Raw genomic sequence first — 26086 nt, forward strand, 5'->3', positions numbered from 1 at the left:
CGATTTTTGAATCGTTTGAAATACTATTACTTCAATTTCTCAAACATATGACTATTTTACAGCTATTTAAAGACAAGACTCTCGTTTATCTAACCACACTGTCCGATTTCACAAAGGCTTTACAACGAAAGCAAAACATTAGATGATGTCAGGAGAGTGCCCAGCCAGAAATAATCAGACACCCATTTTTCAAGCTAGCATATAATGTCACCAAAACCCAAACCACAGCTAAATGCAGCACTAACCTTTTATGATCTTCATCAGATGACACACCTAGGACATTATGTTATACAATACATGCATGTCTGTTCAATCAAGTTCATATTTATATCAAAAAACAGCAAACTTCCGGGGAATTTACTAACAGTTTGCTAAATTACTCACGATAAACGTTCACAAAAAGCATAACAATTATTTTAAGAATTATAGATACATTACTCCTCTATGCACTCGATATGTCCGATTTTAAAATAGCTTTTCGGATGAAGCACATTTTGCAATATTCTAAGTACATAGCCCAGCCATCATGGCTAGCTATTTAGACACCCGGCAAGATTAGCCTTCACCATAATAACATTTCCTATAAGAAAAATGTTCTTACCTTTCCTGTTCTTCGTCAGAATGCACGCCCAGGACTTCTACTTCAATAACAAATGTAGGTTTGGTCCCAAATAATCCATAGTTATATCCAAATAGCGTCGTTTTGTTCGTGCGTTCTAGACACTATACGAATGGTAATCCACGGTCGTGCGCATGGCGCATGGCGTGACAAAAAATGTCTAAATATTCCATTACCGTACTTCGAAGCATGTCAACCGCTGTTTAAAACCAATTTTTATGCCATTTATCTCGTAGAAAAGCGATAATATTCCGACCGGGAATCTGCAATAAACTAAACAGCCGAATTAAAATACTCCACGGGGGCTAATCGCGCACGCGCCTCATTCCATTGTCACCTTATGGGACACTTGGATAAGGTGATAATCTGTTTCAGCCTGAGGCTGCCTCGTCAACCTTCATGATTTTCCCGGGTCCTGAGAGCCTATTGGAGCCCTGGGAATTGTCACGTTACAGCTAAGATCCTTACTCTTCAATAAACAGATGCAAGACGCACGACTCCTTGTCAAACAGGCCACTTCCTGCATGAAACCTTGTCAGGTTTTTGCCTGCCATAGGAGTTCTGTTATACTCACAGACACCATTCAAACAGTTTTAGAAACTTTAGAGTGTTTTCTATCCAAACCTGAACAATAATATGCATATTCTAGCTTCTGAGTTGGTGTAGGAGGCAGTTAAAAATGGGCACATATTTTTTCCAAAATTCTCAATACTGCCCCCTAGCCCAAACAGGTTAAGTACAGTGGCTCAGATGAAACTATCCAAGCAGTACATACATCTCCTTTAAATGTTGATATTTGGTTGTGTTGTCAACCAAACACAATTCAATATTACTTTTGTAATACAGTAAATAGCCTAAAGTTAAGGCTATCTTACAAACTAATGTATCATTCAACCTCCCAAATGAGTAGGCCTAACACATCCATGGCCACATTTTGGGGTTACTGTAACTACCGTCGTTGCCAAAAAATATCCGCACCCTTGCACAAAAAGAAATGCACCATTTCTTCCAGAAACATTTTGAAATAAAAAAATATTTTGGTATCCACATATGTGTGTCTTTGGTTTGCAGTTGAGCAAAACCCCAGAATCTGATTAATTTACTAAATGTTATCTTATTCCACAAAGTATTCCTAAAATGGCCCAGACAATATTATTCGCACCTTCTACAAATAGTTAGAAATAATTAGATTTCAAGCAGGTGATTCTCCTTTACTTTGGAATTGAACTCAATTGTGGTGAGTTGTAGAAGCCTGCAATATAAAAATCACTCATTCAACCAGTTTGAATAAAGAAAAGGACTCATTCTCCTGTTTTGTGTCACTGTGTGTACTGCAATGAGCATGGCGAAAAGAAAGATAACCAGATAATTTTCTGAGGTCAGACACAAGATTGTAGCCAAGCATGGAAGATCTCAAGGTTACAAGTCCGTCTCCAGAGATGTTGATGTTCCCGTTTTCACCAAAAACTGGATGGAAGATTGCAGAGAAGGATTATTTTAATGGTGGAGAAAGTTTTGACAGTTTCAACTACCAAGGCATTTTGGAGCGCAACGTCAGACCCGGTGTCAGAAAGCTGGGTCTCCGTCAAAGGTCATGGGTCTACCAGCAGGACAATGACCCCAAACACACTTAAAAAATTGCCAGGAATGGTTCAAGACTAAACGCTGGACTGTTCTGAATTGGCCAGCATTGAATCCCATTGAAAACTTGTGGACGGATCTGAAAACAGAAGTTGGGAGAAGGCACCCTTCAAATCTGGGAGAACTGGAGCAGTTTGCACAAGAGGAGTGGGCCAATCTGCCAGTACAGAGGTGCAGGAAGCTCAACCGCTTGATTGCAGTTATTTTGACCAAAGGCTGTGCTACCAAATATTAAGTCTAGGGTGTCAATAATTTTGTCCATGCCATTTCTGTTTACTTTCTGATTTAAATGAAGTTCTGAATCAAAAACAAAGGTTCTGTAATATTAACAGTGAAATAAAGAATTTTGGAGACCAAATACTTTGGTGCCAATATATTTGGCCACGACTGTATACATTTCTTCTTAGTATTCAGTATTTTATTAGGATCCCCATTAGCTGCTGCTAAGACAGCATGACATGATACAAAATAACTAAAGGACAGAACTACATGAATGTAAAATAAAAATACACACTTTTATACACTGTATATCACTATAGAAAACATAGCTTTCGCAATGCACAGTTCTGATCATTTCTAAACCACTTAAGACACACTCATTCAATCAATCATACGTTCACATTTACACCGGCACATACACTTTCACTATCACCAGTTTCACCAAAGGTCCTTTACTTCTGTTCGTAAAAGGAACAGAACAATTAATTGGATGGAGCTTCACATACCGTCCTTCGCTCTCGTTCAGTTCATAAATGAGCAGAACAATTCATTAGATGGGGTTCACCAAAGTCGTTCACCCCCAGCTCATATATATTGAACCAAAATCTTTCAGACATGTTCACTATACCTGCTTATATGTAATTATCTGAAATAAATGCATGTTCAAGATAGCATGCATAGGTCGTCGCAAGTATATGGAGATCTTCACAATTGCTGTAATAATCTGTGCAGAATATTCAACAACATTGATCACTTGCACCATGTATTTATAATGTAATCTCAACTACAATCTAGGTAATTTCATTCTGCTATTAAATGAAGTACAGTACAGTGATAACACATTCATATTTTGTATAAATAAGCAACATATCTGACATTGTATTCCCATTTCAACTTTGCTGTGCTTTTAAATGGTTGAAAGCTCAGTGATAGACATTTGGGTGACAACTAAACCAAAAATCAGACATTGTTTTTCTATTGGAATTTGGTTGTGCTTTTAGATGGTTGAAAGCATAGTGATAACACATTGGAAATCTAACTAACTTTTCACTGACTTTTTGAGTGAGTGAATATACAGTAGGTTGTAATCTCATTGATCAACGTGTCGTGTCTTTACTATGGATTAAATTATATATGACATGCTATTTTATAAAATCAATTCTCTGTAATTAATATTACCTGACTAAACTAATCATGTAAATATAATTAACTGGGAAGTCGGGGCACCATGGAAGAATGTTTATAGAGCTGTTGTCTTCCGAATAAACTCTTAAAGATCTGGTCATCTTTTATATCAATAGCAGTCAATTATTAATCATCATCTTATTCAGTCTCATCTGAACGTCGTAAAAACCTTCATGAACCCTTGCTAACAAGTTGAATCAGCAATACAACATTTGGTTTAATTATTTATTTACTAAATATCTAAATAATCACACACAATTACATATACACAGGGTGGATCAGACATTGATTACTAATTATGTCATAAAAGAAAACATCCCTAGCGGACGAAACCGATATGACGGATGGTTACACAAAGAAAGAGGGTTGGCTTTTGAATGAAAGAGCGGGAAGACTGAGGAACAAAAGGATTGGGTCTCTATCGGACCTTGAGAAGCAATGCTATCGTAAATACAGAATCTTATGCATTCTAAATAATCGCCCATTCGGAAAAGGAAAATGCAAGAAATATATTTACTCTGAGCTGCGCTTCGATAGATTGGTCGAAGATGGAAGGCTGGTTTGCCCAGCAGAGATCGCCCTTGTCCTTTGAAGAATGTTTCTGTGATAGAATGGATACGTTGTATTGGCTGTCCTTTCCGAGGCCATGTACGTGTACAGCTGCTGCTAATAACTCGACGTCTAGGATGTATCACTTCTTTAGTGAATAAGAGTTCAAAGTTTATACCAAGTTTCTATACTAAGCTCGTGCTATATTCTGGCTGGTGTAGTCGAAATTCATCCTTTTAGCGTGGCGATCCAGGTTGAAATTAGCCCATTTAAATGCATGGACACCAGTCCTCACGTCGTCGGGAACACAAGGTTGACTTTTGTCAATGGGCTTTTGTAGTGGGGGAGAGGATGGCGTGTTTCATAGTTATCAACCAATGTCTATTCACTTGGGCATGGCCACTGAGCGAGCATAGTTTACTTATGAAAACAATTCTCTCATTTAGATGCTAAAATTACATTTAATCTTTTCACAAATCATTTCATATTTACATTTTTTACTTGCACAACAATTCCATGTGAATCTGATAACTAGAATATGTAGACTTTCCAAGATACAGTTTGTCGTCCTATCATCAGATATAATGTCCTAGACCACTTACTGTTCTGACATAATATTCTTTAAGTACCAACGGATACTTTCAACTGGTTGGATTACCGAAATATTGTTCCGTTCCCAACCTTTTGATGTTACCATACTCCCGCTATGTTAACAAAGGGCTTTCCAAGAGTCCATTCTGTAGAGTGGAGAGAGAAAATGGGGAAAGGTATTTATGGGGTCATTAACCTCACCTACAGGGCAACGTTATGACAAACATCTCTACCAAATATTACCCAATTATCCACATTGAAATGATGTGGTGTGCCCAGTGGGAGGAGGTATCCCGGAGCGAAGAGTTTAGTAGTTCTTGCCAACGTGAGTTGCTTCTCACTAGGCAGCAGTTGCTTCCACATGCCGCCGGTGGTAGCTAACTTGGATAATTTGTTCCATCCCACTTGATTTGATTTTGAGAAGGATAGCAGCCTACACAAGAAATAACTTGTAATATTGGTAGAAACCATCTGGATGTCATCATGATACAGTCTACTGCTCAATGGAGAGAGTTTAACTTTGGTATTTGGTATTTTATTAGGATCCCCATTAGCTGTTGCAAAAGCAGCAACTACTCTTCCTGGGGTCTACAAAACATGAAACATGACATAATACAGAACATCAATAGACAAGAACAGCTCAAGGACAGAACTACATACCGGGTTTGCGATTTGCTAGATTTATTGTAGTGACTATGGCATTAACGTCTACATTTTTGTAAAAAAAAATTATAAATACAAATTGGGCTACTTTGATAAAAATTGAATGATTCTGAACAAGCTCACTAAATCTTAACTGACATGCAAGTTACCCAGCCAGCTTTAGCCACAGATGTAGGATCTTAATTTGATCACTCTTTAATTGCTGAGAATTTTCCTGCCAAGCAGGAAATGCAAACTTGTAGTGTATCTGAGTTTTAAAAAGGCTTCTAAATATTGCAAATTCCACTTAAAAATTTCAGACATGATTTGCTGTAACAAAAAAATGTATCAACAAAAATGTCAATTTATTATAATCCACATAATAATTCACATTTCCTGTTGCTGCAGGATTATTTTCCTGCTGTAGCAAACTGGCTCAAATTAAGATCCTACATCAGTAGCTAGCTAGCTAAATATGTTAGCATCATTATGAAAGGCTAACACTAATTAGCTAGCTAACAGAGAGTTTGGCTGTCCAATTGAGGAATTCCCTCTGGTGGCTTATCTACTTGTTCATGATGTGTTCAATAACTTTAGATCAATTATAACTAGATCAATTCCCTGATTTGATAACATCATATTTCGATAATGTACTATGAGTGCAGCATCTAGTTAGCTAGTTACCTCTTGCAGCAGTGCAACGCAGCAGTGCAACGCTCAGTTGGTTGAGCATGGTGTTTGCAACGCCAGGGTTGTGGGTTTCATTCCCACGGGGGACCAGTACGGAGAAAAAAAAGATTTTTTTTTAATGAAATGTATGCAATGTAAGTCGCTCTGGATAAGAGCGTCTGCTAAATGACTAAAATGTAAAATGATGTAAATGTAGATCGTCCCTATGTCAAAACAATGCTTTTTCCTGATCCCAAAAGCTTTTTCCTGATCCCCAAACAACGGCGACGGCCGATCCCTAAACTACGTAGTGCCAATATACAGTACCAGTCAAAGGTTTGGACACACCTACTCATTCAAGGGTTTTTCTTTATTTTACTATTTTCTACATTGTAGAATAATAGTGAATACATCAAATCTATGAAATAACACATGGAATCAATTATTAACCAAAAAAGTGTTAAAACCTCTTTGGGCTAGAAGGCAGTATTTTCACGTCCGGATGAAAAGCGTGCCCAAAGTCAACTGCCTGTTACTCAGGCCCAGAAGCAAGGATATGCATATGCATAGTAGTATTAGATAGAAAACACTCTAAAGTTTATACAACTGTTAAAATAATGTCTGTGAGTATAACAGAACCGATTTGGCAGGCGAAACCCTGAGCACAATCCATCAAGGGAAAACCTTTTTTGAGGTCATTGTGTTTTCCAATGCTTTTCTATGTGAAACCTGATTTATTAGGGCCCAGATTGCAGTTCCAATGGCTTTCACTAGATGTCAACAGTCTTTAGAAATTGTTCAATGTTTTTCTTTTGAAAAATGAAGAAGTAGTCTATTCTTTCTATGTGTCACTCAGAAGGACTCTAGTCTTTTTGTGCGTGTGAACAGGAGCACGCTCCTCGTTATTTTTCTCCGGTATTGGAAACAGTTTATTCCGTCTTAAATTTGATTGATTATTTACATTTTAGGGTACCTGAGGTTGGATTAGACACATTGTTTGAAATGTTTGGACCAAGTTTACAGGTAACTTATTAGCTACTTTGTAGTCATGTTGGGCGAGTTGGAAGCGGTGTATTTCTTAATCAAACGCGCCAAATAAATGGACATTTTGGGGCTATAAAGAAGGAATTTATCGATCAAAACAACCATTCATTTTGTCACTGAGACATTTGGGATTGCAAAAAGATGAAGATCTTCAAAGGTAAGGCATTTATTATATCGCTATTTCTGACTTTTGTGTCGCACCTGCCTGGTTGAAAAATGGTTTTCATGTTTTTGTATGCGGGGCACTGTCCTCAGATAATCGCATGGTGTGCTTTCACTATAAAGCCTTTCTGAAATCTGACACAGCGGCTGGATTAACAAGAAATTAAGCTTTATTTTGATGTATTACACTTGTATTCATATGAATGTTAAATATTTATATTTCTGTAGTTTGAATTTGGCACTCTGCAATTTCACCGGATGTCGTCGAGGTGGGTCACTAGCGGAACGCCTGCGCTAGAAAGGTTAAACAAATCAAAATATATTTTATATTTCAGATTCTTCAAAGTAGCCTCCCTTTGTCTTGATGATAGCTGTGCACACTCTTGGCATTCTCTCAACCAGCTTCATGAGGAATGCTATTCCAACAGTCTTGAAGGAGTTCCCACATATGCTAAGCACTTGTTGGCTGCTTTTCCTTCACTCTGTGGTCCAACTCATCCCAAACTATCTCAATTGGGTTGAGGTCAGGTGATTGTGGAGGCCAGGTCATCTGATGCAGCTCTCCATCACTCTCCTTCTTGGTCAAATAACCCTTACACAGCCTGGAGGTGTGTTGGGTCATTGTCCTGTTGAAAACAAATGATAGTCCCACTAAGCGCAAACCAGATGGGATGGCATATCGCTGTAGAATGCTGTGGTAGCCATGCTGGCTAAGTGTGCCTTGAATTGTAAATAAATCACAGACAGTGTCACCAGCAAAGCACCCCCACACCATCATACCTCCTCCTCCATGCTTCACCTTGGGAACCACACATGCGGAGATCATCCATTCACCTACTCTGCGGTTGGAAGACATGGCGGTTGGAACCAAAAATCTCAAATGTTGACTTATCAGACCAATGAACAGATTTTCAACAGTCTGATGTCCATTGCTCGTGTTTCTTGTCCCAAGAAAGTCTCTTCTTATTATTGGTGTCCTTTAGAAGGGGTTTCTTTGTAGCAAATCGACCATGAAGGCCTGATTCACGCAGTCTCTGAACAGTTGATGTTGAGATGTGTCTGTTATTTGAACTCTGTGAAGCATTTATTTGGGCTGCAATCTGAGGTGCAGTTAACTCTAATTAACTTATCCTCTGCAGCAGAGGTATCTCTGGGTCTTCCTTTCCCGAATGAGAGCTAGGTTCATCATAGCTCTTGATTGTTTTTGCAACTGCACTTAAAGAAACTTTCACTGTTCTTGATATTTTTCGGATTGACTAACCTTCATGTCTTAAAGTAATAATGGACTGTCGTTTCTCTTTGCTTATTTGAGCTGTTCTTGCCATAATATGGACTTGGTCTTTTACCAAATAGGGCTATCTTCTGTATACCCCCCTATCTTGTCACAACAGAACTGATTGGCTCAAACGCATTAAAAAGGAAAGATATTCCACAAATTAACTTTTAACAAGGTACAGCTGTTAATTGAAATGCATTACAGGTGACTACCTCATGAAGCTGGTTGAGAGAATGACAAGAATGTGCAAAGCTGTCATCAAGGCAAAGGGTGGCTACTTTGAAGAATCTCAAATATAAAATATATTTTGATTAGTTTAATACTTTTTTGGTTACAACATGAGTCCATATGTGTTATTTCATAGTTTTGTTGTCTTCACTAATATTCTACATTGTAGAAAATAGTAAAAATAAAGAAAGCCCTTGAATGAGTAGGTGTGTCCTAACTTTTGACTGGTACTGTTCGTGTGGTATATAGGAAGTGGCTTTAATGAGCCAATGGGTGTTCTTATCGGAAGAGTTTTGACGCTGAATGTACAGACAGGAGAGAGATAATGTTTCACGAACCTCCATCATTAAAACAGTGTCACAATTAAAGATTGTGTGACCACTGCGCTCAGAACAGGTCTGTCAACCAAAATGTAACAGAATTAAACAATTGTGTTGCCGGTCCGTACTCAATATTGTACTTTTGGGAACAGTCAGATTGTTTGATGGATTAATTTTGATCTCATGTCTTGATTGATTTACCCTGACAATGTGAAAATAAAATACTTAGCAACTCTTCGAGGACAAATGGACGTTGACTTCACAAACACTATTATTTTTCTTTTTTTCTCCAATGCATTAGTATTCGATGCATCTGAGCTTTCTCTCCCCTTCTCTCTCCCTCTCTCCGTCTTTCTTGTCCATGGTTTCCCACAGAACTCCAACAGTGAGAACCCAAACTGTGTGGGTATCGAGGGAGTGTTGGAGTCCTACTTCCAGAGTCTCCGAACTGTTCAGCTCTACGGGCCCACCAACTTCGCCCCTGTCATCAACCAGGTGGCACGGTGAGAGAATGGCAGCACACACACACATACACACGCGCACACGCACACATACACACGCGCACACACACACACACACACACACACACACACACACACACACACACACACACACACACACACACACACACACACACACACGCACACACACACACGCACAGTGCATTAATAAAGTATTCAGACCCCTTGATTTTTTTCCCACATTTTGTTACGTTACAGTCTTATTATAAAATGTATTAAATCGTTTTTTCCCCTCATCAATCTACACACAATACCCCATAATGACAAAGCAAAAACGGTTTTATTTTATTTTAGCAAATGTATAAAGAAAACTACAAATATGACATTTACTTAAGTATTAAGACCCTTTAATCAGTAATTTGTTGAAGGACCTTTGTTATCGATTACAGCCTTGAGTCTTCTTGGGTATGACGCTACAAGCTTGGCACACCTGTATTTGGGGAGTTTCTTCCATTCTCCTCTGCAGATCCTCTCAAGCTTTGTCAGGTTGGATGGGGAGTGTCGCTGCACAGCTATTTTCTGGTCTCTCCTGAGATGTTCGATCGGGTTCAAGTCTGGGCTCTGGCTGGGCCACTCAAGGACATTCAGAGACTTGTCGCCCTAGCCACTCCTGCATTGTCTTGGCTGTGTGCTTCGGGTCATTGTCCTTTTGGAAGGTGAACCTTCACCCCAGGCTGAGGTTCTGATCACTCTGGAGCAGGTTTTCAAGGATTTCTCTGTACTTTGCTTTGTTTGTCTTTCCCTCGATCCTGACTAGTCTCCCAGTCCCTGCCGCTGAAAAACATCCCCACAGCATGATGCTGCCACCACCATGCTTCACCATAGGGATGGTGCCAGGTTTCCTCCAGACGTGACGCTTGGCATTCAGGCCAAAGAGTTCAATCTTGGTTTCATCAGACCAGAGAATCTTGTTTCTCATGGTCTGAGAGTCCAAGCGGACTGTCATGTGCCTTTTACTGAGGAGTGGCTTCCGTCTGGCCATACTACCATAAAGGCCTGATTGGTGGAGTGCTGCAGAGATGGGTGTCCTTCTGGAAGGTTCTCCCCTCTCCACAGATGAACTCTGGAACTCTTTCAGTGACCATCGGGTTCTTGGTCACCTCCCTGACCAAGGCCCTTCTCCCCCGATTTCTCAGTTTGGGTGGGCCGGCCAGCTCTAGGAAGAGTCTTGGTGGTTCCAAACTTCTTCCATTTAAGAATGATGAAGGCCACTGTGTTCTTGGGGACCTTCAATGCTGCAGAAATGTTTTGGTACCATTCCCCAGATCTGTGACTCAACACAATCCTGTCTCGAAGCTCTACGGACAGTTAGTTCGACCTCATGGCTTGGTTTTTGCTCTGACATCCACTGTCAACTGTGGGACCTTAAAAAGACAGGTGTGTGCCTTTCAAAATCATGTCCAATCAATTGAATTTACCACAGGTGGACTCCAATCAAGTTGTAGAAATATCTCAAGGATCACCGACAACAATGAGACAGCCTATAGGGAGGAGATCAGAGACCTGGCAGTGTGGTGCCAGGAGAACAACCTCTCCCCCAACGTGATCAAGATAAAGGATAATTGTGGACTACAGGAAAAGGAGGACCGAACACGCCCCCATTCTCATCGACGGGGCTGCAGTGGAGCAGGTTGAGAGCTTCAAGTTCCTTGGTTTCCACATCACCAACAAACGATCATGGTCCAAATACACCAAGACAGTCGTGAAGAGGGCACGACAATGCCTATTCCCCCTCAGGAGACAAAAAAGATTTGTCATGGGTCCTCAGATCCTCAAAAAGTTCTACAGCTGCACCATCGAGAGCATCCTGACTGGTTGCATCACCGCCTGGTTTGGCAACTGCTCGGCCTCCGACCGCAAGGCACTACAGAGGGTAGTGCGTACAGCCCAGTACATTCACTGAAGCCAAGCTTCCTGACATCCATTTTTGTATGCTGCAGCTACTCTGTTTATTATCCATGTATAGTCACTTTACCTCTACCTACATGTACATATTACCTCAATTACCTTGACTAACCGGTGCCCCCTCACATTCACTCTGTACCGGTACCCCCTGTATATAGCTTCTCTACTGTTATTTTATTGTTGCTCCTTAATTATTAGTTGTTGTTTTTTTCTTCTTTTTTATTTTATTTATTCATATTTTACTTCAGTTTATTTTTGTGAATACTTTCTTAACTGCAGTGTTGCAGTTCTTGACATAAACTGGTACGCCTGGTACCTACTACCATACCCCTTTCAAAGGCACTTACATGTAAATATTTTGTCTTGCCCATTCACCCTCTGAATGGCACACATACACAATCCATGTCTCAGTTGTCAGTTCCCTTCATCTACACTGATTGAAGTGGATTTAACAAGTGACATTTATAATGGATCATAGCTTTCACCTGGATTCAGCTGGTCAGTCTATGTCATGGAAAGAGCAGGTGTTCTTAATGTCTGTGTATACTCAGTGTACATATGTGTTTTGACTTGCTTGACACAATACGAGTCACATATACTGTACGCAAGTACATACAGTATGCAAACACACAAACTCTCATACCCTCCCCCCCCACCACCACACACACACACACACACACACACACACACACACACACACACACACACCCACACACACACACACACACACACACACACACACACACACACCTCTGCAGTATTCCACCCTTAGGCTGCCCTAGCCTCCATGAGTTACTCTGACATGTTATCCCCTGAGCTGTCTCTGTCTCTATCGCACTCCTTCTCACTCTGACAGACAGACGGCCTAGCTTAACTGCTCTCCACTGCCTCCGTGTGCTCTATTTCTCTTTGTTTTCCATCTCTAAAGGTTCCATATAACTGCAAAACTCTTAATAATTGGCTAGCTGGGGCCTTGGGGCCATTACAACTTATCAGGAGTTGTGTTGCTGAATGTTGTATAGGACACTAGTACTAGAGAAGGCCATGTAGTTCATATAAATATAATTCATTAATGGTTTCATAGTTGTAGTATTAGAAAGGAATAGTAAGTGTGCCATTGTGTGAGAGTTTTACTGGTATTTCCGGTGTTATAAAGGTGTTCCTGGATACTTTCCATAGAAATAAGCAGAGCATAGAATATGAATAATAGAAGATCTTGTGATCTTGGTATTCTCCAGGTAGGCGGAAAGACTCTCCCTAAATGGGCTGCTTAAGGTCTTGTAGTGGAAAAATGAGAGAAGGTGAAACTCGCGACTAGTGACTTGCAGGTGCCGAGACCCAGCGTGATGACTCAATCACGTTTTATGAAACTGTTCTGATGGATGACGTTCCCAGCGAAGTTCTGGGGTCACTGACGCTAGAAGAAGTGTGATAACTGATGAAAACTTTAATCGTCTAAATGAATGTTACTGTTAATTCAATTGTCGTGTTTGGTTTGTAAGTGCTATGGATTTATTGTGACAGGGAAACTGTGTTATAATGTTTGTCGGACGGCGGTCAATTCAAAGAGGGAGCGACACAAGGGTGCCCAGGGCCTGCATTCATTCACATACAGTAATAATGTAGTCAGATTGATGAATGCAGTTTAAACATAATTTTCATTCAACTACATAATGGTGACCACTCATCGTCAGTCGATGGGGATTTCCACCAAACTACAGTCTCATACCTCCCACCTTAGTAAAACTACACAATTTCTCAAACTAAATCCCCAAAAATGTGGTATGTATTTCATGAAACACATTTTCAAATGGCTCTGTTATGTACTTCCTGTTTATTGTTTGTGTACCAAACATTAAGAACTCCTGCTCTTTCCATGACATAGACTGACCTGACCAGGTGAATCCAGGTGAAAGCTATGATCTCTTATTGATGTCACCTGTCATAAAAGTGTTGCGTGGTCTAGACTGTTGTCATGAAAGTGTTGCGTTTTCTATACTGTTGTCATGAAAGTGTTGCGTTTTCTAGACTGTTGTCATGAAAGTTCTGCGTGGTCTAGACTGTTGTCATAGAAGTGTTGCGTTGTCTAGACTGTTGTCATAGAAGTGTTGCGTTGTCTAGACTGTTGTCATAGAAATGTTGCGTGGTCTAGACTGTTGTCATAGAAGTGTTGCATTTTCTAGACTGTTGTCATAGATGTGTTGCGTTTTCTAGACTGTTGTCATGAAAGTGTTGCGTGGTCTAGACTGTTGTCATAGAAGTGTTGCGTTGTCTAGACTGTTGTCATAGAAGTGTTGCGTTGTCTAGACTGTTGGCATAGAAGTGTTGCGTTGTCTAGACTGTTGTCATAGAAATGTTGCGTGGTCTAGACTGTTGTCATAGAAGTGTTGCATTTTCTAGACTGTTGTCATAGATGTGTTGCGTTTTCTAGACTGTTGTCATGAAAGTGTTGCGTGGTCTAGACTGTTGTCATAGAAGTGTTGCATGGTCTAGACTGTTGTCATAGAAGTGTTGCTTTGTCTAGACTGTTGTCATAGAAGTGTTGCATTTTCTAGACTGTTGTCATAGATGTGTTGCATTGTCAAGACTGTTGTCATAGAAGTGTTGCGTTGTCTAGACTGTTGTCATAGAAGTGTTGCGTTGTCTAGACTGTTGTCATAGAAGTGTTGCGTTGTCTAGACTGTTGTCATGAAAGTGTTGCGTTTTCTAGACTGTTGTCATGAAAGTGTTGCGTGGTCTAGACTGTTGTCATAGAAGTGTTGCGTTGTCTAGACTGTTGATGTAGAAGTGTTGTGTTGTATAGACTGTTGTCATAGAAGTGTTGCTTTGTCTAGACTGTTGACATAGAAGTGTTGCATTGTCTAGACTGTTGTCATAGAAGTGTTGCGTTGTCTAGACTGTTGTCATGAAAGTGTTGCGTGGTCTAGACTGTTGTCATAGAAGTGTTGCGTTGTCTAGACTGTTGTCATAGAAGTGTTGCATTGTCTAGACTGTTGTCATAGAAGTGTTGCGTTGTCTAGACTGTTGTCATAGAAGTGTTGCGTTGTCTAGACTGTTGTCATAGAAATGTTGCGTGGTCTAGACTGTTGTCATAGAAGTGTTGCATTTTCTAGACTGTTGTCATAGATGTGTTGCGTTTTCTAGACTGTTGTCATGAAAGTGTTGCGTGGTCTAGACTGTTGTCATAGAAGTGTTGCGTGGTCTAGACTGTTGTCATAGAAGTGTTGCTTTGTCTAGACTGTTGTCATAGAAGTGTTGCATTGTCTAGACTGTTGTCATAGAAGTGTTGCATTTTCTAGACTGTTGTCATAGATGTGTTGCATTGTCAAGACTGTTGTCATAGAAGTGTTGCGTTGTCTAGACTGTTGTCATAGAAGTGTTGCGTTGTCTAGACTGTTGTCATAGAAGTGTTGCATTTTCTAGACTGTTGTCATAGATGTGTTGCATTGTCAAGACTGTTGTCATAGAAGTGTTGCGTTGTCTAGACTGTTGTCATGAAAGTGTTGCGTGGTCTAGACTGTTGTCATAGAAGTGTTGCGTTGTCTAGACTGTTGATGTAGAAGTGTTGCGTTCTCTAGACTGTTGTCATAGAAGTGTTGCATTGTCTAGACTGTTGACGTAGAAGTGTTGTGTTGTATAGACTGTTGTCATAGAAGTGTTGCTTTGTCTAGACTGTTGACATAGAAGTGTTGCATTGTCTAGACTGTTGTCATAGAAGTGTTGCGTTGTCTAGACTGTTGTCATGAAAGTGTTGCGTGGTCTAGACTGTTGTCATAGAAGTGTTGCGTTGTCTAGACTGTTGTCATAGAAGTGTTGCGTTGTCTAGACTGTTGTCATAGAAATGTTGCGTGGTCTAGACTGTTGTCATAGAAGTGTTGCATTTTCTAGACTGTTGTCATAGATGTGTTGCGTTTTCTAGACTGTTGTCATGAAAGTGTTGCGTGGTCTAGACTGTTGTCATAGAAGTGTTGCGTGGTCTAGACTGTTGTCATAGAAGTGTTGCTTTGTCTAGACTGTTGTCATAGAAGTGTTGCATTGTCTAGACTGTTGTCATAGAAGTGTTGCATTTTCTAGACTGTTGTCATAGATGTGTTGCATTGTCAAGACTGTTGTCATAGAAGTGTTGCGTTGTCTAGACTGTTGTCATAGAAGTGTTGCGTTGTCTAGACTGTTGTCATAGAAGTGTTGCGTTGTCTAGACTGTTGTCATGAAAGTGTTGCGTTTTCTAGACTGTTGTCATGAAAGTGTTGCGTGGTCTAGACTGTTGACGTAGAAGTGTTGTGTTGTATAGACTGTTGTCATAGAAGTGTTGCTTTGTCTAGACTGTTGACATAGAAGTGTTGCATTGTCTAGACTGTTGTCATAGAAGTGTTGCGTTGTCTAGACTGTTGTCATGAAAGTGTTGCGTGGTCTAGACTGTTGTCATAGAAGTGTTGCGTTGTCTAGACTGTTGTCATAGAAGTGTTGCATTGTCTAGACTGTTGTCATAGAAGTGTTGCGTTGTCTAGACTGTTGTCATAGAAGTGTTGCGTTGTCTAGACTGTTGTCATGAAAGTGTTGCGTTTTCTAGACTGTTGTCATGAAAGTGTTGCGTGGTCTAGACTGTTGTCATAGAAGTGTTGTGTTGTCTAGACTGTTTTCATAGATGTGTTGCATTGTCTAGACTGTTGTCATAGAAGTGTTGTGTTGTATAGACTGTTGTCATAGAAGTGTTGCTTTGTCTAGACTGTTGACATAGAAGTGTTGCATTGTCTAGACTGTTGTCATAGAAGTGTTGCGTTGTCTAAACTTTTGTCATGAAAGTGTTGCGTTTTCTAGACTGTTGTCATGAAAGTGTTGCGTGGTCTAGACTGTTGTCATAGAAGTGTTGCGTTGTCTAGACTGTTGACGTAGAAGTGTTGCGTGGTCTAGACTGTTGTCGTAAAAGTGTTGCATTGTCTAAACTGTTGACATAGAAGTGTGTTTTGGGGTGGGGGTGCAACTCAATATTAGGGAGGTGTTCTTAATGTTTGGTATACTCAGTGGATATAAGTATGGCAATATACTTTCCAGTAAATGCGGCATCTCTTTTGCATAACTGAATAGAGTGGGGTGCTGTGGCTTGACTGTGGGCGCAAGAACTTCATGAGTTCTCGTTCAATATGGTGCTATATTAGCGTAATGATGATGATGATATAGCTGATGATTAGCACCTGTTTGAGAAAATGAGATTAATAATATAATTTTTCTCTTTCACATTATCTTTGTCTCTCTTTCTTTCTCTTACTCCTTTATTATTGGCTATTATTGTCTGTTATCTATTATCTACTTTTTGTCCTTTAGCCCTCATCTTGCTTTGTCTCATTTCCGTTCATCTCCTTTCCTACTCTCTCTCTCTCTCTCTCCTTCCTCTCTTTCTCACTTCCTTTCTTTCTCTCTTTATGTCTCTCCTCTCCACCGTCCTCTCTCTCACTCCTTCTCAAAAGTCTCTCTCCATTCCACTCATTTTGCTTCGTCATCCTCCTCCTCCTCCCTCGTTCCGGCGCTGAGCCGGGTTGGCTCATGCGGCTGCTTGTGGGACAGAGATGGTGATGAGGAGGAGGAAGGCCCTCCAGTCCTGTGGATGTGTCCACATGTGAGGTGTGGGGGTGAATCGAGCCACTCTCTGGGCATCTTTACCTAATATAACTCCTCAGAGCAGCAGAGACTGGAGTAATAACTACCACATCACACCTTGAGTGGAGTTAGAAGCAAGAGTCTAGGGGAAATATTTTGGTTCTCAAACAACACCCACCTCTCCCATCCAGTGGTTCCAGAAATGGGGCTGCATGTATTGTAGTGAAATGCCCACAATTTTTCTCCATGTGCTTGTCAGCTGATTCAACCATTCTCCAATGCCTTCCTGACTTGTCCTTTATTTCACTTGTAATGTTGATTTACTACGTAGAATGTAAGTTAATAGATTATTTTGTCTGTGTGTGTTTGAGAAAGAGAGAGAGCGAGAGAGACTGACAAATGCATACATACAGAGATAGTGAGAGACAGACAGACGGATAGAGAGGAAGACAGACAGACAGACAGACAGACAGACAGACAGACAGACAGACAGACAGACAGACAGACAGACAGACAGACAGACAGACAGACAGACAGACAGACAGACAGACAGACAGACAGACAGACAGACAGACAGACAGACAGACAGACAGACAGACAGACAGACAGACAGACAGACAGACAGAGACAGACAAGCAGAGGTAAGAGAGAGACTTTCACACACTAGTGTGAGAGAACTAGACACAGACAGATACAGAGGATGGGATATTACCCGACAGAGAGAGAGGTGCCATTTACCCTTCACTCTTTTCCTCTTCCCTTCCGTCCAGACGGTGAGAGTAAGCCAATCAGGCAGTGAGCCAGCGGGTCCCCGTCCAATCAAACAAGTCAGCCAGCGAGTTTTGTCCGCCCCGCGGAGTCTTACCATTAGTTACCATCTCTGTCCCACAAGCAGCCGCACTAGCCAACCGGGCTCAGACACAAACACGACAGCTACAACTTCTATGTCAACAGTCTAAACAACGCAACAAGTCTATGTCATCAGTCTAGACAACAGAATAGTCGGTAATGTAGTGGTAATAACGGACTTCCTGAGAATATTACGTCTGCCAATCGAGCACAGTTTAGTGTAATGGTATTCAAAAAGTTTTAAGTGTATGCTATATTACTACAGAAAACCAGAAGACAGAAGAAAGTCTCCCTCTACATGTGCATTCATGCACACACGCACACAGTCAAAAAGTTGGAACCGTACAGGAATGGATACACACCTACTCATTCAAGGGTTTTCTTTATTTTTTGGTATTTTCTATATTCTACACTATGAAATAACACATATGGAATCATATAGTAACCAAAAAAGTGTTAAACAAATCAAAATATATTTTCTTTTGAGATTCTTCAGAGTAACCACCCTTTGCCTTGATGACAACTTTGCACAATCTAGGGATTCTCTCAACCAGATTCATGAGGTAGTCACCTGGAATGCATTTCAATTAACAGGTGTGCCTTGTTTAAAGTTAATTTGTGGAATTTCTTTCCTTCTGCATGCGTTTGAGCCAATCAGTTCTGTTGTGACAACTTATGCGTGGTATACAGAAAATAGCCATATTTGGTAAAAGACCAAGTCCATATTATGACAAGAACAGCTCAAATAAACTTAACATGGTGCACAAACATCCGCACAGTCGTGAAGAGGGCACAGCAGCGCCTCGTCCCCCTCAGGAGGCTGAAAGTTTTACCACTGCACCATCAAGACCATCTTGACTGGCTGCATCCCCGTTTGGCATGGCAAATGCACCGCCCTTGACTGCAATGCGCTACACAGGGTGGTGCGGACATTTAAGTACATAACTGGGGCAGAGCTCCCTGCCATCCAGGACCTCTATATCAGGCGGTGTCAGAGGAAGGGCCGAAAAATTGCCAAAGCCCCCCAAGCCATAGACTGTTCAAAACGGTACGGCTCTCGGACCAACAGGCTCCGAGACAGCTTCTACCCCCAAGCCATAAGACTGCTAAATAAAATAGCCGGACTGCCAAATAGTCAATTAATGGTACACAAACTATCTGCAATGACTCTACCTTGCACTGAACCTACGCACTAGACTATATATACAAACCATATACACACTCACACACACACACACTACATTGACACTCCCACACAAAACCCACACACATTCACATACATTACACACTCACACACACGCATACCGACACAACACAAACACACATACATATTACACACTCAGACTCACACACTTTCACACTCATCATTTGCTGCTGCTGCTGCTCTGTTCTTTGTTTCACTCGTATTATTATCTATCCTGATGCCTAGTTACTTTACCCTGCCTTCATGTACATATCCACCTCAAGTACCTCGCACCTCTGCACATTGATCTGGCACTGGTACTCCCTGTATAGAGCTCCATTCTTGTGTATTTTATTCCTCATGTGTTACTATTTTGGGAAGGGCGCACGTGACAAATACGATTTGGTTTGATTAAGTTTCAACCTGTGCTGTGTCGCTCCGTGCAGGTGTGCTGAGGATGTGACTGACGGATCCCAGTACTTTGTGCTGTTGATGATCACAGACGGAGTCATCTCAGACATGGTGCAGACCAAGGAGGCTGTGGTCAATGTGAGTGTTCATCACAACTCAGTGATGTGTGTTGTTGACATCGGTGGGGCCATAAGTTTGTGTGTGTGTGTCCCAAAATGTGGCACGGGACGTCATAATGATGTCATTTCCTGTGCGTGCATGTGTGTGTGTTTTCTCCGCAGGCTGCCGCTCTGCCCATGTCTATCATCATAGTGGGAGTGGGTCCTGCTGAGTTTGATGGTAAGTGTCTGTCCGGTGGGGGGGGGCTTTTAAATTGCATGGTGCTGACCCAGCTTCTGTTCTTTTCTCAATGCTAGGCTGTCAATGTGTCACTGTCTGTGAAGTGCACTAAAGATTGGCAGGGTAGGTGACAGAACAGCTGCAATCTCCTTCCCAGAAGTTTTAGGAACTGGTGAATCCCCTTCCTGCTCTCCCTTTCTTCCAAATGTATCTCCCCCTATCTTAGATATACAGCAAGGACACCCAAATCTCCTGGTATGGAGCGGTACAGGCTTTTGTTCCGGCCCTCTTCGACTCTTTTAACACATTTGATTTGATCCTGAAGAGCAGCTTGAGTATGGGTAGAACAAAAACCTGCACACCCAAATAGTGTTGTTTGTTTTAGTTTGCCTAGGGCACCAGGTAGGTGGAGTTTGCTTATTTGACCCCATTCCATTGCTCCTAAAGAGCAAACTCCACCCAAAAGGTGAACCAGGTGAGGTAAATCAGTTGTACATATATGTGTATATGTATGCATGTTTATATATATATATATATATATATATATATATATATATATATATATATATATATATATATATATATATATATATATATATGTGTGTGTGTGTGTGTATATATATATGTGTGTGTGTGTATATATATATATATATATATATATATATATATATATATATATATATATATATATATACCCAAAAAATATATGGGGGATTGGAAATGATGCAGACAATTACATTGATGGAAGTAACAATCTATCCGCAATATTAAAGCTGATCCACCCTAAAAAAAAACGACTAAAAACATTTCAAATAAAAAGGAATAAAATAACTCAAAATAAATTAAAATGTAAAATTAAAAACAATAAAAAATACTATCAGTTGCTCTCCAGGAAGAGGAATGTGTTGATTCCTTCTCCCTTCCCAAAGAATCCTTAGCATTAGTCTCATGTGCTTTATGCTTTATCTTGGCCAGGTCGCAGTTGCAAATGAGAACTTGTTCTCAACTAGCCTACATGGTTAAATAAAGGTAAAATAAAAAAATAAAAATAAATGTGGTAACAGGTCGTGACTCCTGTGTCATGTCTCTCAGTGGAGGGGAACTCGGAGTAAGTGAGTCCTAGGTCGTATTGAGTAGGGCAACGGAAAACGTTTTGCAATTGAACACGAAATTAGCAATAGACGGGTTGGTTGTTTAGCAACAAAACCAGCACATGCGCAACTATGGAGCAAAACAGACAGAGTTGGCTTTGATTGTTGACAACATTTAAACTATATTTAGTCCTCAAATGTTTATTGAAACATAAATACATTTGTACAATAAGCACTTGTTGTCTCAAAAACATTGTTACATTTGTTGGTTAGCTAGCTAGCTAGCGGATTTGAGACATATTAACATTGACATGAAATCAGTCAAAACACCTCAAAACAAGACATGGTATCAATAACAAGATGAAACGAGCCACCTATGATTCCCCACATGGTATCTTCTTGTCACTGTTGCTATCTGACCATTCAGAATCATAAAAACGCGGCTTCCGGCCACATCGATGCACGTGCGTAATTTTCGTGACGTTGTCAGCCAACCCATCTATTCCCTCCCTGTTTCAGTCCATTTTTTCCCCATATGGTGCCTGATTAACACACCTGATATATCAGACTTCCACTGCTCAGAAGGTTAATGGCAGAGCTGAATAATAATACCATGTGTGGGTAAACTCTGCACAAAACAATCCATTCACGCGAAGGATGTTTGCATTTTTTACTTCATTATCATGTTACTTACTCTTAGAAAAGAAGGTGCTACCTATAACCATAAAGGGTTATTTTATTGTCCCCATAGGAGAACCTTCTGAAAATATATATTTTTTTGTTGGAACTCATTCACTGACACAAGGTTCCAGGATAAACTCTTTCACCACTTAAATGTTCTAAGTAGATCCTTTTTCACCACAAAAGGGTTCTACATGGAACCAAATAGGGTTCTCCAATAGGGAAAAACGAGGAACCCATTTTTTCTAAGAGTGTACCTTGAGTCCCATTTCTGTTGTGGTACCATTTTGTTTTAGTTACAATATGCAGCAGCAGAGAATTTGGTTTGAGTGATATTCTTCTCTGCCTACCATACTCATGTCAATCCTTGGATAATGATGCAATTGCAGCTGTTGCACAATCTTGAAATGGCACACTATTCCCTATATATTCCCCATATTGGCCAATCCCTATGTATATATATTCCATGTAGAACCCTTTCCCCAGAGGGTCCTTTATGGAACCCAAAAGAGTTCTACCTGGAACCAAAATGATTCTACCTGGAACCAAAAAGGGTTTGCCTATAGGGAGAGCTAAATAACCCTTTTGGGACCCTTTTTTCTAAGAGTATAGTGTACTACTTTTGACCAGAGCCCAATGGTCAAAAGGCCTGTTCAAAAAAAGTATCAGAGAATGAATATAGTACTGAAAGCATAAGCTACAACTAGCTAGCACTGCAGTGCATAAAATGTGATAAGTAGTTGACTCAGAGAGAAAGAGAATAGTTGAACAGTTTTGAACAAATACATTTCTTCAAAAATGAAGGAGAAGCAAGAGAGATAGAGAGAGAGAGCTGTATTTTTTTCACTTTCACTTACATAGCTAGCAAATGCAGCTAGCTAGTTTAGCATACTCAAACAGAGAGGGATGCTATGTTAGCTAGCGGGCTATGGCTATCCAACACTGGAACTCTTCCAAGTCAAGGTAAGCTTTTGGTTTTATTAATTTATTGCCATCAGGGCTGCTGGTGTAACTGCTAAACTGTTTGCTGACTGTACACTATACTGCATTACTGTAGAGGGTTTACTAATGCGTTAGTTCGATTAGCTATGTTGACAGTGACGTTAGCTAGCTAATATGGTGACAATGATGTAGGCTGTGTGTAGTGGTTAGCGGTTATGATATGAATGTTTGGCTTGGAAAGGTTTTTTCACCTGGTCACAGACAGCTGATGTGTTGTCCACAAGCAAAGGGAAAAGGTGAGAGAGGAGGAGAGCGTGTAGATGCGAGAGGGAATTACAATGAGCAAAGTGATTATGCTGTTTGTATGTGGCTGCTATGAATGTGAACTGTGTTTGCATGTGTTCATGTGATGTATTCATTCCGCCGATTCTGTTGAAAAACGTTTCTTAAACGGAAGCAAATGGAACAAAGCGTGGATAAACATACCTGAATTTGCCCAATAGAAACTCTTGTTTGCAACTGTTGGACTTATGATTACACCCTAGATCAGCTAGATGCAGGCAAGAGTGTGCAAGGCAGTATTGAATGTGTCACTGTCTGTCATCTTAATTACAAAACAAATATATCTCGACCTGTGCAACTACGTTGTAAACTTTAATTCATAGGCTAGGTTGTATCAACCTCATGATGGGTATAGAGAAAATGTTTGTATCATGTAGTAGCCTAAACCTATCGATGTTACATTGAACTGGGTTAATGGAATATGAATGACAGTCATCCAATATGCTGAAATAGAAAGAAGACCATGCTAATCAACAACAACAACAAAAATTGTCCTCCCTCATCTTAAACGGCACCGACCGCCACTGCTGGGTACACTCCTCCTGGCATAGTGAGAAAGAGTTGTGCTGGAAAGCTGAAGTTCTTCAGCTAACAAGGGTGCAGCAAAACAAAGCAGAGACTCCCAAAGTAAATGTGCAAACACTAGAGCACACTTATTATGCATTATGCCTATTCCAAAAGTTAATTGGCTAAGTGATTTGAATTAAAGATACTGCCGGTAGTTGGGGAAAGGAAGCAGAAAAGGGGAAATTATTCATGCCTAACGACAAGGGGGTCTCTTTGGGACCTATTACAAACTACACAGGGCTGTGCGAGGGGTCAGGGGTAGCTGCCGTAGGGGGTGTGTGCGTGCGTGTGTGTGTGTGTGTGTGTGTGTGTGTGTGTGTGTGTGTGTGTGTGTGTGTGTGTGTGGTGTGTGTGTGTGTGTGTGTGTGTGTGTGTGTGTGTGTGTGTGTGTGTGTGTGTGTGTGTGCATGCATGCTCGTGCATATGTGTGAGTTTCTAGTGTGTGTGTGTGTGTGTGTGAGAGCGAGGGGGGGGTATGTATTTAAAAGCGTATAAATTAAATCACTAGAGTATTGGTTTGTGATGATTTGACTGATTGCTCCAGAGTGTGTGGTGGTTGGGGAATCAGCATAACTTTAAATGGTCTATAGGTGGAGGGGTATTTGACTCATCTACGCTCTCTTATCCTCCTCTTGCTCAGTCAGAGGAAAACTGGGAGCTCTTTCTTTCCACAGGGAGCCTGTGCAAACAGACTGTCTCTCACACATATGCTTGAGTGCAACCCATCTCCTCTCCTCTGCTATTCCCATCCTCTCCTCTCTTATCCTTCCCCTCTTCAAATCTTTCCATCATGCCATGTTCCTCTCTCCAAAATGCCTCACATGTTCCCATGAAGTCTGCATGTGGGCATCTGTTTGGATGCACCTGTGTGCCTGTAGATGTTTGTGTGCATATGTGTGTGGAGTGAACGTATGTGCATCATCAGTGTGTACCAAGCACTCCTGCGCCTGCGTGTACACACACACATTCATGGGTGTGAAATTCATGGGAAACAGAAGGTGTATGAGTGTGTGTGTGTGTGTGTGTGTGTGTGTGTGTGTGTGTGTGTGTGTGTGTGTGTGTGTGTGTGTGTGTGTGTGTGTACTCTGTAAGCATGCTTGTTCCTGTGTGTAACATTCATGGCAAACAGAAGGCGGTGTGTGTGTGTGTGTGTGTGTGTGTGTGTGTGTGTGTGCGCATATGCGTGCATGTGTGTGACATTCAAGGGAGCAGAAGGCTTTGTATAAGTCAAAGTGACTCAAGGGATGCCCCCCACATGTCTGGGTTTACCCAAGACACCTGCCCCACTTTCCTGCCATCGTGCTGTCCCTTCACCCCCTCTCTCTGCCTCTCTGCACTGCTATATCCTACAGCCATAGGTGAAAGCACTGGATAGGTCTCCAGCCCATTGCCTTCATTTATCCAGTGCTTTTCAGATCACTGGTCCTGGAGGAGAGGAGATGAGGAAGGGTGGGTGGGTATTGAGGAGTTTTGGGTTGCTGCCCATGGCTGAGGCATGCTCTCTCAAAGACATCAGTGTGAACCCAACTGTATAGTCCCACAGGCATGGCCAGGCATCTGCCTCCCAGCCCCTCTCTACCCCAGTACACCAGATAAGATGGACCCACAACTCCTCGCCACCAAAATATATATTAGTATTCATGATGTAGTCTATTAGAAAGTTACGGCATCCATATTAGGATGTTGTCGGTTCTCAGAAAATAGTTCCTAATATGGATGCTGTTGGTTATATTAAAATCACTCCTTATAATGTAAGAATGAAGTTTCAGGAAGATGTTTTTAAAATATGTTTGCTCTGGGGCTTTTATGTACAGAATTATGTCTTTGACCTACTATTATATTATTAGTTGCACTTTTGGCAAACAAAGTGACACAGGAGGCTGGTGGCACCTTAATTGGGGAGAATGGGCTCATGGTAATGACTGGAGCGGAATCAGCGGAATGATTTCAAAAACATCAAACATATGGTTTCCAGCTGTTTGATGCCATTCCATTTGATCCATTCCGGCCATTATTATGAGCCATTCTCCCCTCAGCAGCCTCCAATGGTAGGGTGCCATATTTATCACAAATCCAACACACATGAATAACAAACAACATTCTGTCTAACAATGGATTTACGTGACGTCATCTATGTCTCTGTCCCTGTCTCTGACTCTCTGTCTGACTCTCTCTGTCTCTGTCTATGACTCTAACTCTGTCTCTAACTCCCTCTCTTTCCCTGCCTCTACCCCATTTCTCTACCTCTGCCTCTGTCTGTTTCTGCTCCGTAGCGATGGAGGAACTGGACGGTGACGAGGTCAGAGTGTCCTCTAAGGGGCGCGTTGCCGAGCGAGACATAGTCCAGTTTGTGCCTTTCCGAGACTACATAGACCGCCAGGGCAACCAGGTGCTGAGCATGGCACGGCTGGCCAAGGACGTGTTGGCAGAAATTCCTGAGCAGCTGCTGGGTTTCATGAAGACGAGGGACATCGAGCCCCGGCCCGCCCTGCCCACCTCCTCCACCACCACTACC

General features: G+C 41.2%; 1 protein-coding gene across 1 annotated transcript in view; it reads left to right on the forward strand.

Moving 5' to 3' along the window:
* Nucleotides 1-26086, forward strand: part of LOC106565248 (copine-9) — a 242628-nt gene that overhangs the window by 207769 nt on the left and 8773 nt on the right. The window contains 4 exon segments of the mRNA XM_082959020.1: nt 9521-9648; nt 19645-19747; nt 19891-19948; nt 25845-26086. Of these exon segments, the coding sequence (XP_082815146.1) occupies nt 9521-9648; nt 19645-19747; nt 19891-19948; nt 25845-26086 (531 nt within the window).

This window comes from Salmo salar, chromosome 12, assembly GCF_965601325.2.
Source record: "Salmo salar chromosome 12, fSalSal1, whole genome shotgun sequence".
Classification (NCBI taxonomy): Eukaryota; Metazoa; Chordata; class Actinopteri; order Salmoniformes; family Salmonidae; genus Salmo; species Salmo salar.